Source organism: Balaenoptera borealis (genome assembly GCF_965194805.1).
Source record: "Balaenoptera borealis genome assembly, chromosome: 6".
Taxonomy (NCBI): Eukaryota; Metazoa; Chordata; class Mammalia; order Artiodactyla; family Balaenopteridae; genus Balaenoptera; species Balaenoptera borealis.
Window position 1 is genome coordinate 62,831,383 of NC_138863.1, and position 21,070 is coordinate 62,852,452.

Consider the following 21,070-nt stretch of genomic DNA (forward strand, 5'->3'; position numbering starts at 1 on the left):
ACGTTCCCTGCATTGGCAGGCGGATTCTTAACCGCTGTGCCACCAGGGAAGTCCCTGAAAAGATGTTTTAACGCAGATGGTTAATCAGTAAGCAAAAGAGTGGTTCACATTTCAAACCAAGATTTATTCAACAGACTCCAACTCAAAAGACCTGGATCCCAGCTATGCCAATTACTATTCATTGAGTAAGACTCACTCTTACCCCAATTAAATTACTCCTCCGTGAAATGAGGACAATAGTATCTACCTCAGAAATTATTATGAGTTGGAGAAGCGTAAAAAAAATGTAATAAAAATAGAGAACAACAAAGCTGGTGTATGTTAATAAAACCATATCAAGAATTAAAATAAATGTGAATAGTCTAAGCATGCCAATTAAAAGACAGAGATTATCATAGTGATTTGCAAAAAGCAAAATCCAAATATATCCTCTATACAAGAAATGCACTTTCTTTGAGATATTATTGACATACAACATTATATTAGTTTCAGGTGTTCAATATAACGATTAGGTATTTGTGTATATTGTGAAATGATCACCAATAAGCTACTTAACGAAATGCACTTTAAATATAAATATATAAAGATATATTTAGGGGCTTCCCTGGTGGCGCAGTGGTTGAGAATCTGCCTGCCAATGCAGGGGACACGGGTTCGAGCCCTGGTCTGGGAAGATCCCACATGCCGTGGAGCGACTAAGCCCATGAGCCACAATTGCTGAGCCTGCGTGTCTGGAGCCTGTGCTCCGCGACAAGAGAGGCCGCGATAGTGAGAGTCCCGCGCACCGCGATGAAGAGTGGCCCCCACTTGCCACAACTGGAGAAAGCCCTCGCACAGAAACGAAGACCCAACACAGCCATAAATAAATAAATAAATAAATAAATAAATAAAATTAAAAAAAAAAAAAAGATATATTTAAGTTAAAAGTAAAGGGAAGGAAAGATATATATATGCAAATTCTATCTAACTTATGAACGTCAGACCAACCTTATAAATGACAAGCTCAAAGTGCCTAACTTAAATATTAAGAAACCTGACATTACATGTTTTCAGGAAAATCCACCAATGAACACAGATGAGGGTAAACGTCTAACAGGTTGTGGGCCCTCTTCTCTAAAAGCAAAAGGTACTCTTCCAAAGTTAGAGCAAAATCCAATAGATTTTCTGAGAGCACATATATAGAAAAAAGTCCACTTAGGTGACTGGTAAATATAGCTATAAGAATACAGCATACAATACTGTACTACAAATATGTGCATAATTAGAGATAAGCAACCCATTTAAAAACATATTCTCTAAAAAAGATGGGTAATATCACTTTTTCCTCAATTTTTTGCAAGCAAAGTACTATTTAACTCAAAAGTAAAACAACATTATAATGATACTATTCTTTACTCCAAAAGTATACTTTATTAATAAGAGTTAATAAAATCTGTTATCAGAATAAAGGCTTTTTAAAATTTTGCATGTCAGTGTCTTTGTACCACAGCCCAAGATAGAGTAACAAATACTGAATTTATCCCTTCATCCAAAAACAACCAAAAAAACAGACAAAATACATGAATCAGTGGTTTTCCAGACACTGGACATCAGGCAGTGAAAGACAATGATCTCTAACAGATAGGAAGCAAATGAAATGAGCCCCTTCAAGTGTCACATCTTACTGCCTTGAGGGTTTCAAGGCCACAACTCGAGGAAGGAGGACCAGATGGAGCCAGGTAAGCTTCCTGAGTTAAGGGAGGAGGCAGAACTGAGAGTCTAGGAAAATCAATGCCACTAAAGTGAACAGGATGGAGTTCCAAACAGAAAAGAATTCCACAGAGAAATAATTCCAGAAATCTATACAGGGAATCCCTTAGTTTTCACCAGAGTACAGATCAGCACGTAAGTATAAGAAAACTACCCAAGGCCAAGGAAAAAAAAAAAAAAAAAATTTTTTTTAATTGAAAAAATTAGAACACAGCACATGTTCACATATAGAACCTAGAACAGTCATTTCCATCAGCCAGCCTGCAAAAACTCATAATTCATGAGATATTAGGTACTTTCCTTGGTAATGGGGAGGGTGTTTCCTTGGTAATGGGAAATAATTAGCCCTAGACTGAGCAATTCTCCTGACCCACCTAACAAACCATAAAGCAAAACTTGAAAGAATCAAACTGTTTCCAAAAAATTAACTACATGCCAAAACAAAGTTCAAAAATATTCGTAAATAGAAAAAATATCAAGCACCTAAAAGGGTAAAATTCACAGTGGCAGGCATCCAATGTCTGGAGTATAAAGAAGCAGGAAAAAACAATCTATGATGAGGAGAACAATCAATCAAAAGTGATCCAAAATTAACACAGATGTTAGATTAGCAGAAATAAACATTAAAAGTTATTATAATGGCATTCCATATGTTCAAAAGTTAAGTAGAGATACGGAAGATATTAAAAAGTTGAACTTCTAGGGATTAAACTACAATGTCTGAGATAAAAAATACAATGGATTGGATTAACAGATTAGACAGGACAGAAGAAAAGATTAGTGAACCTAAAGACATAGAAAGAGAAACTAGCAAAAACAAAAGACAAGAAAAAAACAGACCGCCAAAAATGAAAAGAACAGTAGTGAGCTATGCTTCAAGCAGCTTAATACGCATATAACTAGAGTCCCCAAAAGTAGAGGAAAGTAGAAAAACATATAAAGAAATAATGTTCAGGGACTTCCCTGGCAGTCCAGTGGTTAAGACTCAATGCTTCCACTGCAGGGGGCACAGGTTCGACCCCTGGTTGGGGAACTAAGGTCCCGCATGCTGCACAGCGCAGCCAAATAAATAAAAGAAATAATGTTCAAATTTTTTTCCAAATTTGATTAAAATAATAAACCCAAAGTCCAAGAAGCTCAACAAGCCCAAGCACAAAAAACATGAAAACAAAAAACAAAAAAAAAACCCCTACACTGAGACATCATAATCAAACTGCTCAAAAGCAGGGATAAAGAGAAAATGTGAAAAGCAGCCACAGAAAAAGACAGGTCAGAGGAGCCAAAAAAAAAAAAAAAAAGGATGACAGCAGAGTTCTCCTTGGAAACAATGCAAGCAAGAAGGCACTAGTATATCATAAAGTACTAGAATCCTTAGAATCTTTCAAAAACAAAGGCAAAAAAAAAGCAAAATAAAGACATTTTCAGACATACCAAAAAAAAAAAAAAGAATCCATCACTAGCAAACCTGCACTATAAGATATATTAAAGGAAGTCATTCAGGCATAAGGTGGAAACATGGACCTACACAAAGGAACAAAACACTAGAAATTGTAACTAGATGAGTATGATTTTTTTATTATCATTTAAATCACTATTAGAAATTATTGACTGTTTAAATAAAAATAACAACAATGTATTCATGAGTTTATGATATATGTGAAAATAAAATGTATGACAACAGTAAGATAAAAGCTGGGAGAGGAAAAACAGGAACAAACTATTAGAAGATTCTTATACTATACATAAAGTAGTATAATATAACTGAAGGTAGACTGTGATACGTTAAAGATATACTGTACATTATAAGCCATAAGGCAATCAATAAAATAACAATGACAAGCTAATCAACCAACAAAGGAGATAAATGGAAACATAAAAAATAATTTGAGAGGAGGAAAAAAGCAAACAAAGGGTAGATGGGATAAATAGGAAATAAACAGCAAGATGATAGACTTAAATCTAACCGTATCAGTAAGCATATCAAATGTGGTCGAAATACCACTGTCAGAGATTATCAAATTGGATAAAAAAAGATAGGCCCAACAAGATCAACTGCCTACAAGAAATGGACTTTAAATAAAAAGACACAAATAGTTTAAAAGAAAAACATTCTTTGTTTTTTGGGTTTTGGTTTCTGAGTTTTTTTGGCCATGCCACACAGCTTGCGGGATCTTGGTTTCCTGACCAGGATCGAACCCATGCCCCTGCAGTGGAAGCTCAGAGTCCTAACCACTGGAGCACCAGGGAATTCCCAAGAAAAAATATTTTTAAAAATAGATACCATCCGTGGAGAAATTGTCTTCCACAAAACTGTCCCTAGTGCCAAAAAGGTTGGGGACCGGTGATACAGAGGACATATCACTGAAATTAAAAACCACATGGGGAAAAAAAAAAAGAAACAGAAAAATCAATAAAATCAAAAGCTGGTTGCTTAAAAAGAGCAACAAAAGTGACACAGGAATGAAAAAGATGATATCATTATATATTCTACAGACACTGATAGAACAATAAAATATTATAAGCAACCTTTTGCCCATAAATTCAACAACTTAAATGAAATGGTCAAATTCCTTGAAAGACTGAAACTGCCAAAGCTCACACAAAAACATAACCTGAATAAGTAGTACATCATTAAAGAAATTGAATTTGTACTTAAAAACCTTCCAACAATAAATACTCCAAACTTAGATTGCTTCACTGCCAATCTCTGCCCAACATTTAAGGGAGAAACATATTATATTCTACACAAAATCTTAAAAAAATTCAGAAGAGGTGGGAACCCTTCCAAACTCATTTTAGGAAAGTAGCTTTACCCTAATACCAAAATTAGACAAAGATATTACAAAAGAAAACTATAGTTCAATATCCCTCTTGAACACAGATACAAAAATCCTCTTATCAAAATACTAGCAACTTGAATCCAGCAATATATAAAAAGGGTAATACATCATGACCAAGTAGAGTTTATCCCAGGATGCAAGACTGGTTCAATACTCAAAAAATTACTTAATGTAATTCACCATATCTACAGATTAAAAAGAAAAATCACACAATTACCTCAGTAGATGCAGAAAAAACATTTGACAAAGTCCAGTAACCCATTGCTGATAATTGGGGGGAAAAAAACCAAAACCTCTCAGCAAACTAGGAATAGAAATTACTCAATTGGATAAAGAGCATCTACAAAAAACCTACAGCTAATATCATACTTAATGATAAAAGACTTATTTTCCCCTAGCATCAGGAACAAGACAAGGATATCCACATTCACCACTTCTGCTCAACACTGTACTGGAGGTTGTGCCCCATGCAATCAGGAAGGGAGGGAGGGAAGGGGAGAGAGAGAGAGAAAACAAAAGAAAGAAGAAAAGAAAAGAAAAGAGAAGAAAAGAAAGAAAGAAAGGGAAAGAAAGAAAAAGAGAAAAGAAAGAAAGAAAGAAAGAGAGAGGAGGGAGGGAGGAAGAAATACAGAGAGAGAGAAAGAGAGGGAGGGAGGGAGAAAGGAAAGGCACTAAGATTTGAAAGGAAGAAGTAAAACAATCTTTATTCACAGTCAACATGCTCAACTACATAGAAAACCTAATGGAATCCATCAAAAGCTACTAGAACAAATAAGTTTAGTGAGGTTGCAAGATGTAAGATCAATACACAAACCTCAACCTGAATATGAATGTTCATAACAGCTAAATTTGTAATAGCCAAAAACTGGAAGCTACTCAAATGTTCATCACCAGATGAACAGATATACAAATTGTGTTATATCCTTACAGTGGAATATTACTTAGCAATAAAGGAATGAACTACTGACACACAACAACATGAATGAATCTAAAATAGTTACACTGAGTGAAGGACACCAGATCAAATATATGCGTGTGTATATATATCCACACCAGACTGACTTAATGTGTCCTGCCTTTGAGGATGATTTGTAAGAAGTTGAATTATCGATAATAGAATGTTTTGGGTGCTCTGATAAACATGAGAACAAAGTAAGAAAAATGGAAATGGGAAAAGGTGTTTTCCTCCTATCATTGAAGCAATAATGCATTAACTTTTGAATAATTCAGGGTTAAAAGGTAAAAACAAGATGCTGAAGTTCTCACTGAGAAAGGCTAGAATTCCCATGCACTGTTATTTTCCTGATGACTATCTAAAAATGCTGCCCTGATTTAGGTTTTCGGAAACATTTAAAAAAAAAAAAAAAAGCCACCATATGAGAGTGTTATGTGGTGAACTATTATTTTACATTTATAAATGTGGTGTTAGCATCACAAAATATAAATATACGCACATACCCACACACACACACACATATATTCCACTTAAAGCTCTAGAAATGCAAATTAATCTACAGCAACAGAATGTAGATCATATGCACATACACACACACACACACACACACATATTCCACTTACATAAAGCTCTAGAAATGCAAATTAATCTACAGCAACAGAATGTAGATCAGTGGTTGCTGGGGGAAGAGGCACAGAAAAAAGGCAGAAGGTAGGGACTACCTTGCAGGTGGTTGCTATGTTTACTATCTTGATTGTGGTGATAGTTTTACAGGTGTGTGTGTGTGTGTGTATATATATATATAGAGAGAGAGAGAGAGAGAGAAACTTAATGTACTTTAAATGTGTGCAACTTATTATAAATCAATTATGCCTCAATCAAGCTATTCCAAAAAATGCCTTCAAAATCATATGCAATTGCCTTGGTCAAGCATTCCAATCCAATGCTTTGATAAAAGGCTTTGCTTTTTAACAGTTCTATCACCAGTATAATGGAATATTAATATAGCATGTCAATGTTTCATAGTCCTGGGCAATCAATCACATAAAATTGGAATAATACCATTCTATTTATGTTTCGAGTCTCATTTAGTTAAAAGAAAAATTGAAGTAGGCAGGTCAAATACTGCCCCCATTTTACAGGTGAGAAAAACTACAGCCTAGGAAAATTAAGTGATTTACCCAAGGACTAAACGATAACAAATGCTGGGAAGTGAGACCAAAACATGGCCTCATAGACAGTTATGTTCTCACAAATTCTAAACTGAAAATTAGCAAGACCAACTTCAAAGGTCCCCCTGGTCAAAAAATGAGTGTTCTCTACAGATGACTGATAAGCTACCTGGAGTTTTGTGATAATGAAAATATCACTGTGAATAAATCAGAACTGTAATATTCTTGCCAACCAGCATTCTAGGAAATTATTTCCACTATTACAGGTTACATTTCCTGAGATTCTTTAAAGAATATATTCCAGGACTCCCCTGGTGGTGCAGTGGTTAAGAATCCGCCTGCCAATGCAGGGGACACGGGTTTGAGCCCTGGTCCAGGAAGACTCCTCATGCCACGGAGCAACTAAGCCTGTGCGCCACAACTACTGAGCCTGCACTCTAGAGCCCAGGAGCCACAACTACTTAGCCCGCATGCTGCAACTACTGAAGCCCGTGCGCCTAGAGCCTGTGCTCCTCAACAAGAGAAGCCACCGTAATGAGAAGCCCGTGCACCGCAATGAACAGTAGCCCCCGCTTGCCGCAACTAGAGAAAGCCCATGTGCAGCAACGAAGACCCAATGCAGCCAAAAATAAATAAATAAATAAATGTATTTTTTTTAAGTTTAAAAAAAAAAGAATATATTCCATTAATTGTCCCCATCTCTCCCAATAAAATCACCTACAAGCAGGATTATCTCTACCTGAGCAATGGGCAAGGCTTAAAATTCCCTTAAGAAATCAAAACCCCAAATCTAGGCTTCATGCAAGTTTGGGGTTCAAATTTACATTACTCATGTGGCACTGGAACTCCCCAAACTAAAAATTAATTTTTAAAACTGGCACTGGGCCAATGATGTCTGTGATGGCTTAGAAAACAGCTCCCAATCTCCTTCCAGGTAAAACTCAAATTTCTTGTAAAATTTTCCTTAAAGATTTTTTCTAGAAGTGCAAATTAAAAACTTAATAGACAAACTGGACAGCAGATTAGACAGAACTGAAGAAGGAATTACCTAGAAGACAGATCTGAGGAAATCACCCCCAATTCAGGGAAAAAAAAAAAAGATAAATGGATAGAAAATGAGTCAGCTCTATTTAGAAAACAGAATGAGAAGATCCAACAAATATGTTATAGTAGCACAGTATCCAAAACAGAAGATAAAGAATGGGAGAGAGTTGAAATTCAAAGAGACAATGGCTGAGAATTTTCAGAATTGATGAGAGACACAAATCCTCATCTAGAATCAGCTCAACAAATGAAGCCACACCTAGACACATCAAACTGAAAGTACAGATCACCAAAAAGTAAACCTTAAAAGTAATTAACAAAGTCAGATTACTTACAAAAGGACAATTAGATGGAATTTAACTTCTCAACAACAGAGACCAGAAGACAACAGAAAAGTACCTTCAAAGTGTAAGGGAAAACAAATGTCAACTAAAATTCTTAACCCAGTTAAAATATTATTTGAGAGTGAGGCTGAAAACTACTCTAGTACCTGATTACATCATGTTCTTTCAAGCCTGTGAAGCTTTATGTTTTCTGTTCCTTCTATCCATAATGTCCTCCTTTAACTCCCAATCTCCTTCCAAATCAAATTCAAGTTCTTTGTAAAGTTTTCTTCAGCTTTCACTAGTATGCAGTATCAACAGAGACCACAGAGGCTAAGAACACAAGATTTGGATATGCACAGAAATGGGTGTGAATAACAGCTCTGTGACTTTGGTCATGTTGCCTCCCTGAGACTATATTTTACTTATGTAGATGATAATATCAACCCCTAAGGCTTGTTAAGAATGTTAAATTAGATATATGTAAATTCCTGACCTACAATAAAACTCATTAATAAGAAAATGTACAGATTAGCTATTAGAAGAGACTTCAGAATATTGCTTGATCAACATTAAAAAAATAGCATTTGAAAATTTTTATAATATAAAATATTGAGAAAAAGCAATAAACAAGGAATTAGAAAAAGTAATTTTTTAAATGATATCATTTATAGTAGAAACAAAAAGAAGGTATCGGGGAACAAATTTAACAAAAGATACACAATTTATGGAGGAAATTACTTTATTGATAGAAAAAACAATTTACACTACTCTCACGGTTAGAAAGATTTAGTACTACAAAGATGACAACATGTGTTTTCTACTGAAAAGAATTCCACTGCATGATTAAACAACAGTTTAATTGTTTCTATATTTTCTCATTATTTCTATATTTTTCCTATTTAATATAGTATTATAATGAATATCCTTGTAGAGACTCCTTCTGCAATGTCCTCAAATTTAGCATGATTCCAAAAAATAACTAACAGAATTTTCCACAGAACTTGACAAGCTGACCCTGAAATTCAAATGAAAAAGCTAGGGACCAAGTATAGCCAAGATTCTTTTGAAGAATTATAAGGGAAATCTTGCCATACTGAGATATATTCTAATGTTATAATAATTAAAATAGTATGATATTGTTGCAAGAGACATATTAATACAACAGAGAGCTTAGGACATATACAGGAAACTGATACATGACAGATGTGGCACAAAAATCAATGAAGAAAAACATGGCTGTTTAATAAATGGTGCTAGATGTTTACAGTACCCAAGACATGGAAGCAACCTAAACATCCATTGATAGATGAATGGATAAAGAAGATGTGGTACATATATACAATGGAATATTACTCAGCCATTAAAAAGAATGAAATAATGAAATAATTCCATTAGCAGCAACATGGATGGACCTGGAGATTATCATACTAAGTGAAGTAAGTCAGACAGAGAAAGACAAGTATCATATGATATCACTTATATACAGAATCTAAAAAAAAAAAAATGGTACAGATGAACTTATTAACAAAAAAGAAACAGACTCACAGACTTAGAGAATGAACTTATGGTTACCGGGGGGAAAGGCTGGGGGGGAGGGACAGACTGAGAGTTTGGGATTAAAATGTACACACTGCTATATTAAAATAGATACCCAAGAAGGACCTACTGTAAAAAAAAATTTTTTTTAATAAATAAACGGTGCTAGAATAACTGGATCCTCATATTGAAAAAGATAAAATTAGATCTCAATCTCACATTATATGTAAAAATAAATTCCAAATGGACTAAAGACCTAAATATGAAATACAAAATGTCAAATCTTTCAGAAGAAAACTTATAAGCATTTTTTTAAACCAAGGTAGAGAGGATTGCTTTAAAAAGACAAATAGGACTTCCCTGGTGGCAGAGTGGTTAAGAATCTGCCTGCCAATGCAGGGGACACAGGTTCAATCCCTGGTCCGGGAAGATCCCACATGCCACGGAGCAACGAAGCCCGTGTGCCACAACTACTGAGCCTCCGCTCTAGAGTCCGTGAGCCACAACTACTGAGCCCACACACCGCAACTACTGAGCCCGCATGCTGCAACTACTGAAGCCCGCGCGCCTAGAGCCTGTGCTCTGCAACAAGAGAAGCCTGCACACCACTATGAAGAGTAGCCCCCGCTCGCCACAACCAGAGAAAGCCCACATGCAGCAACGAAGACCCAACGCAGCGAAAAAATATATAAATATTAAAAAAAACACAAATAATACGAACTACAGTAGTAAAACTAGATTTTTAATTTCAAGCTTTTTACAACACTATTATATATTACAAGGTGAAAAGACAAGCCACAGGCTAAAACAATGAAATCAGGAATCCAAAGATCAGTATCTAGCATACATTAAGACTCAGTAAAATAAAATTTAAAAACCCAGTAGAAAACAGACAAAGATGATGACTGATTAAAAAAAAAAAAAATTTATGAGTGTATGCAAAGGTCAAGAATGGTTGAAAAATCTTTAATAAAAAGAATAAAGCAAAAGGACTATCTGAAAGAAAAAAAAAAAAAGAAAACAGGCAAAGAATATGAACCAGCAGTTCACAAAAGAAGAAACTAAATGGCCTAAAAACAAATGAAAAGATATTCAACTTTACCTAGCAGTCAGGAAATGCAAAATTTTTAAATATGCTTATAACCAACAGACTGGCAAAATATTATAGATAGATAGATACATACATACATACATACATATATATATATATCACCAATTTCGGTAAGTAGAAAAACAGGAACTCAAATTCCTGGTGGAAGTGTAATTGGGAGTAAACTGGCTAAACCAACAGAAGGCACCTCTTAACTATCTAGTAATGCCGAAGAATAGAACGCACACTCTATGATCCAGTGATTCCTCTCCTAAAAACATTCTGGTGTATCTATACAAGGAGACACATGCAAAGATATTCACTATAGCCCTTTTGGAAACAATGAAAAATGTAAAGCATCTAACTGTCCTTCAGCAAAGAAACAGGTAAGCAAACTATGGTTTAATCATACTAAAGAATGTTTAATAGTAGTTAGAAATGAATGAACTAGTCTATTTTAGTAACATGGTAAATAAGGCAAGCTGCAAAAGGATTCATATAATGTAAAATAATTTATGTAAAATTTTCACATAAATATTGTTTAAATGTAGTACATTTAAGTAAATGTAAAAAGTAAATATAAAAGTAAAACATGCATGGATATGACACAGGAATTTCAGGATAATGGTAACCCCAAGGGAGGGAAAGAGAAAGGGAGGGAGAAGAGGATGACCTTTATTTTTCTGATTGAAAAAAGCTCTAAGGAAAATATGACGAAAGGTTGACCTCTATTAATCTCAGTGGTGAGTACAAAGGTATTTGTTATATTATTTTTATACTTTTATGTATATTGAAAATGTTTCATAGTTGAAAATAGTTTTAAAGAATTTAATATGAAATAAAAATGATTAGAAAAAAAAATACTATTTAACAACACTTCTAAATTGCTCTGTTGTAGTTAAACCTCGTAACTATGAAGATGACTAGAAATTACACTTCCAGCTCAAGTAGCATCTTCTCCACTAAGTAGAATCTGTCTACATTATTTCTAGTAAATTAGCAATGACAAAAAGTACAATGAACACAGAAAAGAGAACAAAGATTTCTTTAACTCTTCTTCCTCCAAGCTCTCAGAACAGGAGTGTTGTGCTCCTTTGTTTGAATTTGTGACTTGAGTTAGACGGATACTGCTGTAGAGAAAATTTCAGATTCATAGGAAAGAAAATTTCACAAGTAATCCATGTAAACACATAGATAACATACTAAAACTCTGAATATGTGCAAAGAGAATATAAATAAAAGAGATAAATATGGCACAGGTCTTCATCATCAAATCTTTATTGAAAGTTTGTTACTTGTAGCGATATAAACTAGAAATGAAAAAAATTGTTAATTCAGAAAATCAAATCCTGCAGTATGGTTTCACACTGTACTTATGCTATAGCGGTGTTGCCTCTACACATGAGCTTCACAGTGAAGATAAAACTCACCACTGGACTTTGCAACATGAGACTTGAAGGACAGGAATACATACAGGGAGCTAAAAAAAATAACAGAGAGGATCCCACTGCAAAGGAGATGATAAGGTTGGCAACGTAGGTAGAGGCCACGTTGTGGAAAACACTGACGCCAGGCTAAGGGTGTCAGACTTTAGCTTATAAAAAATGGGAAGCCATTTTTTTTTTTTTTGGCTGCGCCAGGTCTCAGTTGCAGCCCGTGGACTGTTAGTTGCAGCATGCAGGGTCTTGAGTTGCAGCATGGGGGCTTCTTAGTTGTGGCATGCTTGCGGAATCCAGTTCCCTGACCAGGGATCTAACCCGGGCCCCCTGCATTGGGAGCACAGAGTCTTACCCACTGGACCACCAGGAAGCTATTTTAAGCAAAGTAGTGACATATGTAAAGCAGAATTTTATATGAGTGAAGGTTAGACTGAACTGTGAAATTATTACAGGCAGGAAAACAGTAAATTATCATGGAATAGGTTATGATGTGATGAAGGCTTGACCTAAGGTAACAGCAGAGAATGAAAAGAACAAATCTAAGAGAAAACAAAAGAACAGGTCTTGGTACCAAGCATGCAAGGAGAGGGAAAGGGAAGAATCAATAATGACACAAGAAGACACTATTAGATATCTACCCAAAATCCATTCCTCTGTTTTTCCCCAGACATGAGACAACAAAGACCAAATGTAAACAAACTAAGTGATGGAACAAAAGTTTATAAAAAGCCTGGGTCCTCAATAACACTAATAAGCTGCTGAACTAGTCCTGAAATGCAAAACAGTAAATCTCTTCAAGGTTTAAGCCACTAGTACCTGGGATTTCTGACTGGGGGAAAAATAATACTAATTTAAAAAGAAACAAAGGGAATTCCCCAGCGGTCCAATGGTTAGGACTGTGCTTTCATGGCCAAAGGCCCAAGTTCAATCCCTTGTCAGGGAACTAAGATCCCACAAGCCTCACAGCACGGCCAAAAAAACTAAAATAAAATAATAAATAAATAAATAGGGAAAAAAAAGGAAAATCTACATGGAAGTATTTTGGAGAGCGATATAATTGATTCAATTTAGACATGCTGACATTAAGGTAATGGGAGGGTATTCAAGTGGACAAAAGTTCCCAAACTGGTATGACTCAAAATAATAGCTTCCTAGATTTAACCAATGAAACTTAGATTATTCAAAGTTACAGATTTCTTTACTATAGGATTTCTTTAAGATGTTACACATTGCAGATAGTCAAGAAGATACAACGTGAGGTGTTTCCCAAATTTGCTTGGCCACAGTACACCCCTCTGTAGTAGAAAATCTCTGTAAAACATGTCTAGAGAAATAGATAAAATATAGCTGATCCTTGAAACTTTAAGAATAGAGTATTCTAGGGACTTCCCTGGTGGTCCAGTGGTAAAGAATCTGCCTTCCAATGTGGGGGACATGGGTTCGATCCCTGGTCCGGGAACTAGGCCCGCACACCACAACTACTGAGCTCGCACACTGCAACAGGAGAGCCCGCATGCCGCAAACTACAGAGCCCATGGGCCCTGGAGCCCGTGCGCCACAACTAGAGAGAGAAAATCCACATGCCACAACTAGAGAGAAGCCCGCACGTCAACAAAGAGCCTGGGCCACAACGAAGGGTCCCACGTGCCGCAGCTGAGACCAGACTCAGCCAAATTAATTAATTAATTAAAAAGAATAGCGTATTCTACAAAGAACTCACTAATACGTGAAAAGATAATACAATTAGAATATCACCATTTTGCAGCCCCTAATAAAATAATAGATCTAGACAATGATAATCGATAGCTGCAAATATCTTTAACATGACAGGGAACTTCATGACAAATGGATTGGGCTGACAAACCTGAACCCACCGATCAACCTAACATTTATTAAAGAACAGACAAGGAGACATTCTGTGGCTCCAGCTATGATTCAACAGGAAGTATAAAACACCATGATAAAGTTTTCTTGCCCCCTCCCCAAAAAAAGAGAACCTAAAATTTGATCAAGACTCTAGATCCAACTACTAGTTTACAAGAAATAATGGGCAGAAGAACAAGTTAAATATCACAGAGATGCAATCAGTAAAACCCAGAATGTCGGTTTCTTTAACAAATAAATTGCAAAGAAGGAAAAAAGAAGGGGGAGGGGGAGACTATAAATTAAGATTCTTAAGAGAAATAAAAACCAAATACAACATTAGGACATTGTTTGCATCCTACTCCTAAATTAACCCTAAGAAATCATTTATGAGACAAGTGGGAAAATCTGAACACTCACTTGCTATTTGAAGACATTAAAAAATCACTGTGAATATTTTAGGTACTATAATTGTGGTAACAGTACTGTAATTCTTTTAATTGTGATAAAATACACATAACATAAAATTTATTATTTAACCATTTTTAAGTGGTATTAAGAACATTCACATTGTTGTGCAACCATCACCACCATCCAAACTCAAGAACAGTTTTATCTTCCCAAACTGAAACTCTACCCATTAAACAATAACTTTCCATTCCCCCTTCCCCCCAGCCCCTGACAACCACCATTCTACTTTCTGTCTCTGTGAATGAGACTATTGCAGGTACTTCATATAAACAGAATCATACAACATTTGTCTTATTGTGTCAGGCTTATTTCACTTAGCATAAGGTTTTTAAGGTTCATCCATTTTGTAGTATGTGTCTGAATTTCATTTCTTGTAAAGGCTGAATAATATTCCATCTTATGAATATGCCACATTTTGTTTATCCATTCATCTGTCAGTGGACATTTGGGTTCAGTTTTATTTTTCAGGGTTCATATCTCTTTACTGAGATACATACTTAAACATTTATAAACTGAATTATAAGACACCTGAGATTTGCTTCAAAATAGATTAAAAAGATATCACTTTTCACTTATCAGGTTAACAAAGATCAGAAAAACTGGTAACACCATATACATTGGCCAAGATGTGTGGAAACATGCTCTTTCAAACACTGTTGGTGGGAGTGTAAATTAATCTCTTTGGAGGGCTCTATCACAGTTTAAAATGCACATTTCCATTAACCAAGATATAATATAACTTCTGATAATTTATCTTCACACATATACTCACACACACACACAAAGAAGTGTATACAAGAATACTGACTACAACAAAGCTTATATTAAGCCCAAGACTGGAAACAATTTACATGTCTATCAGTAGGGAACTGACTGAATAAACTACAGTAAAATACAAAAATATGAAAATGCAATAGAATACAATTTAACTTTAAAAAATAAAATAAAATGGTTCTATGTGTACTAATAAGAGACAGAATCCAATAAGTACGTTCACAGGAAAAAAGCAAGAAGATTCAGAGGAGTATAACACTGTTCAAGCAGACATTCACTGCTTTGATTTCTGGCATTGCCACACCAAATAACCTAAAAACTTCCTACAACAAAACATCTAAAAATGCTGAGTAAATTATAACTAAAATCTTTTAAATGTATAACTAAGCTCAAAAGTAAGGGAAATCTCTCACTGAGGTGTGGGATGGAGGAAAGAGGAACCTTTACTTTTTACTTTTCCACCTATTTTTATGTTATAACCAATAAGTATTACTTTTGAAATTAAAAAAGAAATCATTCCTGAAGTACACTGAAAAAAAAGATGCTATAAATTTAATAATCCATGCCACTCCCTGAATAACTAAAGCAATGTAATCTCAGGGCAAATTTTCAGGTATAACAGCTACTATTTTATCCAATTTAATTCAACCTTTACTACTAAGTACAAGAGCCTTTGAATAATAATAGCAAGATGAGGTTCCTATTTTTTAAGGAGTTTAGAATCTGTGAGGAAGAATAAGGAGGCAAAAGAAATCAATAATACACGATAGAACATGAAAATGGTCATCCTCTGCATCAAAATTTGAAAACTAAATGTTTAAAATTCCAATTTCTGGTTCATAACATCAGAGCCCCAAACCAGTCTGACATTAATTTAGATTTTCGATTACTTTTTTTTTTTCATTACGTTTTTTGAACTCATCCATCCATTAATCATTTGTGACAATGACTGTACTTACATTAGTGGCAACATACAATTATTAATACATAGTTTCTATAGGCTTTGTGATCTCTTCCCACAAATGAATTCTCAGTTGTTTTCTTCCTTTGATTCCTATACCTGTTAATAGGTCACATTTATTATATCAGTACTACTAATCAAAAATAACTGAATTCCCTGGTGGCACAGTGGTTAAGAATCTGCCTGCCAATGCAGGGGACACTGCAGGTTCGAGCCCTGGTCCGGGAAGATCCCACATGCCACGGAGCAACTAAGCCCGTGTGCCACAACTACTGAGCCTGCACTCTAGAGCCTGTGCGCCACAACTACTGAGCCTGTGCTCTAGAGCCCACGAGCCACAACTACGGAGCCTGTGCTCTAGAGCCCACGAGCCACAACTACTGAGCCCATGTGCCACAACTATTGAAGCCCGCGTGCCTAGAGCCCGTGCCCCGCAACGAGAAGCCACGCAATGAGAAGCCCACGTACTGCAACCAAGAGTAGCCCCCACTTGCTGCAACTAGAGAAAGCCCGTGCGCAGCAACAAAGACCCAACACAGCCAAAAATAAATCAATTAATTAAAAAAAAAAAAAAAAGGGAATGCTACTTGTAGAGGCAATAGAGAAAAGTGCTGAACTGTCAGGCTCTGGAGCCAGCATGCCTAGCCAGCTACCTGTGTAATCCTGAGCAAGTTTCCTAAAACTCTGTGCCCCACTTTCCTCTTCTGTACAAGGGGAATAATAACAGTAACAATCTCAGAGTTATTGATTAAATGAGTTAATGTAAAACAGATTTTAATATTTGACCACTATTTTCCAAATAGATGAATAAAAATCCAAAATTTTAATAGCACTCTGTTGTTGAGGCTGGTGTGAAACAGAGAGTCACATGCTCTGCTTACTCCTAAGCCTTATGGGGGGCAATCTGGAAATCCCACTTTGAGAATTTATCCCACTGATGTTCTTGCACAGGTAGGCAAAGAGAGGTATACCATTTTTTTATTTCGTACTGAAACCGAAATGTCCATCAAAAGTGATGACTAAATAAAGAATGGCAAATTTATGACATGAAACACTATGCAGCAGATTTTTTTTTTTTTTAATAGAGTGAGTACACTGATTTACTGACGTGGAAAGATCTCAAATAAGTGAAAAATTCAAGATGTATACAACAGTGCATATGATAGGTTATCTTTTGCATAAAAAGAGACTGAAAAATCAAAATACATATTCATCCTTGTTTCTTTTTGCACGAAGAGAAACTAGTAACGGTGTGAAGAAACTGGGCAGATGGGAGACAAGATGGGAGGGAAACTTCAAACTGTGTATCTTTTTATTTTATTTTTTTGCTTTTGTAGCTACATAAATATTTTACCTATTCAATTGTCAATTTTTACAGTATTTTTAAGTGTCTGGCATACACTTTAAGCTGGCAAGTGTTAGCTGCAATTATTACTATTGTTGTTATTAGCAATAGCAGTATTATAAGTATTATTATCATTAACAAATAGCTCCTTTCTGAAGCTTTTTTCTTACTCCCTCTGCACAGAGCCTCCTCTAACTCCCAGACTATTTAAGGAATTTATCATTTTCTACTCTAGTGTAAGCGGCTTAAGGGGTAGGTCAATGTCTTGTTCATTTTTAATATCCTAGGAGCCTTGCTTGTACCTAGTCGATACAAATATTCTGGAATAACAGTAACCTACAAGTACTCCAAAGAAAAGTGACCATTTCTAACGGGATTATACTCTATCATTAATTATAAGACCTGAAAATTGAAAAACTTGAATGACTGGATTTGCTAACATTCTTTCGGCTACTGCCCAGCCAAAATCTCCTCTCTTTGACTAAGTTTTTTCTTTTCCCGGGACTTCCCCAGACACTGACATCATGTCCCAAGCCAAGACACAACATGTACCAACTCTTTAACTCACTGCAATCTCTGAAACGTCTTTTGTCCTAAATCCCAACACCCTGGTACATCATTCCTATCGAAAAAGATTTGAGTGTTTCCTTTTAGATAGAGGTTCACACATTAGTCAGTGTATAAAGTGCCCTTTTAACTGGAGAAGACCTAACACTTGATTCCTAATTCGCTCAGGGTTTTGTTTGTGCTGGTATGGAAGGTATTCTATAATTGACTGCTCGCTCAGTAAGCTCAATTCTAGATGTCATTCCAGAACACCAAATACTCCACTGACAGCTCAACAGTCACTTTTCATACAGGCCCCTCCCCTTCCCTCCTCCCTCAACCCCCATCAGCTCAAGAGCTCCTTCCCTCATACTGACACACTGACAGTTCAGAAGTCCCTTTCCACAAGCTGTCCTCCCCTGCAGCTGCAAGACCACCTCCCCGAGTCGCATCATCCAGCGACCCAATTCGGTCCCCAATATCATCCCTCTCCCAGCCAATCCAAATCACATTATCAGTCTCTTCCCAAGAAACAGGCAGCTTTAAAGCCTTTCCCAACAAGTACGCAATTGACAGCTCGACACCAGATTCCCCAAGTATCCTTTCCTCTTCTCTCCGCTCCTACCCCACGCACTGGCTCTTTTCTCTCAATCACTCGTTCGCCCTGGCTTCCCTGAAAATTCACAGCCTTGTTCCCTAAATATGCTCTCCGCTCTCCCCTCCTCCCCATCTCCTTCACCGCTGACAGCTCAGTCACTTCCATCCCCATGTGGCTGCAACCTCCTGCCCCACTCCTTTCCCTTGACAGCTCTGGGTCGGCTCCAAGCTCCCCCTCCCCAAGGCCTCCCCAGACCTCGGCCTGGGCCTCCCGCGGTGCCCCCCGCCCCGGAGGACAGCTCCACTCACCCACTCTCCCGCATCACGTTGCTGTCCCCGCAGTCGCAGGCACCGCCGGCCTGGCTGCGGAACATGTTGAAGTCGTGTCCGGTGTGGTCACCCTGGTGGAAGCACTCGGCGCACAGCGACATGCAGGGAGAGATGCCGCACGTCCGGCAGCGGTAGGCCACGAAGTTGGCTGTCCAGACCAGGCCGCAGAGCGCCGCGGGGTCGTAGGCCCGCACCGCCGCGCAGAACTCGTCGTAGCCTCCGCCGCCCGCCAGAAGGCACTTACACCACTCCAGGGCCTCCTCCTCGGCCGCCCCCGGACCGCCCCCGCCGCCGGCCGCCGCCGCCTCCTCGCCGTCCGCAGCCGCAGCCAGCGGCCGCTCGGCGCTCAGCACCCGCTCCAGCAGCGCCTGCAGCTCCTCGGCACCTGCGCGGTTGTCCGGCCGGCTGAGGGCCGCCTTCAGGTGCGCGGCGGTGGCCGCCTTGTCGAGGGCCAGCCCGGGCGCGGGCATCTCGGCTTGGGGTGGCTGCGGACCCCCGACGGCCGCCGCTGCCGCCGCCGCCGCCATGATGAGAGCTCAGAATTTGGAGAGTCCAGGGCCGGCGGCTCCTCCTGGGAGGGTGGGGGAATTGGCTGCTGCGATTGCTCGGCCCTCCCAACTCTCGCGATACCCCGGGGCTGCGCGCACCTCTGCCTGTGTCCCCGCCCCTGCACACGCCCCCTCGCGCTGGGGTGCCTGCTTCCCGACCCTCTCGCCTGGGACGGACCTCCAGTTTCTTCCTCCGACCTCTTGGCTCTCAACTACAATTGAGAGCCACTAAAATAAGGGACCCGACTTTAAAATTATTTAATATGGAAAATCTTTAATATGGACCATTTTTCCTCTATTTACCTGGGCTACAGGAATACAGACAGCATCTTTCAGCTGTTTTTTAGGCATCTGCATTTCGTTCTGAGATGTAGATCCCCACTGTTATCAAACCCTTAATTACGATTGAATTACTATTATTATTGAAAAACCCTCCTAATTTTTCGCCCTGTATCAATTCTTACCCTCACACTATTACCAGTTTAATCTTCTCAAGTACATTTTTTAGAGGATTAAAATATATTCTTACTCTCACTCTCCTGTTCAAAATCTTTAGTGGAAACAAAAGTCAAAACCTCCTTGAATCTTCTCTTAATGCCCACCACCAACCTATCTTTCTATCATTATCTCCTTGTGCTACTCTAAGTTTGCCATTTGAAAGAGACCAATGGGACTCTTCAGTGTTTTCTGAAAGATGCTTTATGCCTGTAGTCTTTATTGTTCCTAGTTCCACCCCTACTCCACCCCATACAGTCGCCCCACACTCCTGTTCTAGCAATGTCTGCCCATTTCATTTCCCTTCTTCAAAAATGGCTCTGAGTTGCTCCGTGGGTCGGTGGCCTATAGCTCGGTTCTCGGCTCTCATGTTCGGAGGTGGGAGGGACACGGGACAGGCCCGCACACCTGAGCTGCCCGGAGAGGATCCCCGCACCCAGCAGGAGAAGGAGGAGACTAAGCAGGGAAAAGGACGCATAGCTTCTGATGCGAGTCACGTGCTGGAAGCTGCCCTGGAGCAGATGGACGGGATCATCGCAGGCACTAACACAGGGGTGGATATTAGCTATGGTACCTGTGAGCCTGCACTGGCTTCCGCGGCTTCCTACATGAACCCCTTCCCGGTGCTCCATCTCGTCGAGGACTTGAGGCTGGCCCTGGAGATGCTGGAGCATTCTCAGGAAGAGAGCAGCCCTCCTGAGCCAGATCCCAGGCCCCACAGCTGCCTACATAAAAGGGTGGTTCGAGGAGAGCTGGCTGCTGCTTTCCGGCTCACTTTACACCTGGCATGGGCGCCGATCCCTCCCTCCAGTCCTGCTAAGTACTACTGACTCAGGCTGCAGTGTTTACAGAAAACGTTATGAAGCTTCAAGAAAATGATAGGTCCATAATTCCTCAGTCTGAAACCCTTAATTCCTCAGTAGGAAACCCTTGGGTCCACGTGCATTTTAGAACTCAGAGCTTATTAAACTTTAGAAAGGTGAGACAGT

General features: G+C 38.3%; 1 protein-coding gene across 1 annotated transcript in view; it reads right to left on the reverse strand.

Moving 5' to 3' along the window:
• UBR3 (ubiquitin protein ligase E3 component n-recognin 3) overlaps positions 1 to 19,654 on the reverse strand; it is a 240,061-nt gene extending 220,407 nt beyond the window's left edge. The window contains 1 exon segment of the mRNA XM_082396130.1: positions 19,018 to 19,654. Coding sequence (XP_082252256.1) covers positions 19,018 to 19,565 — 548 coding nt within the window. The 5' untranslated portion in view covers positions 19,566 to 19,654.
• Positions 19,655 to 21,070: the final 1,416 nt, after the last annotated feature.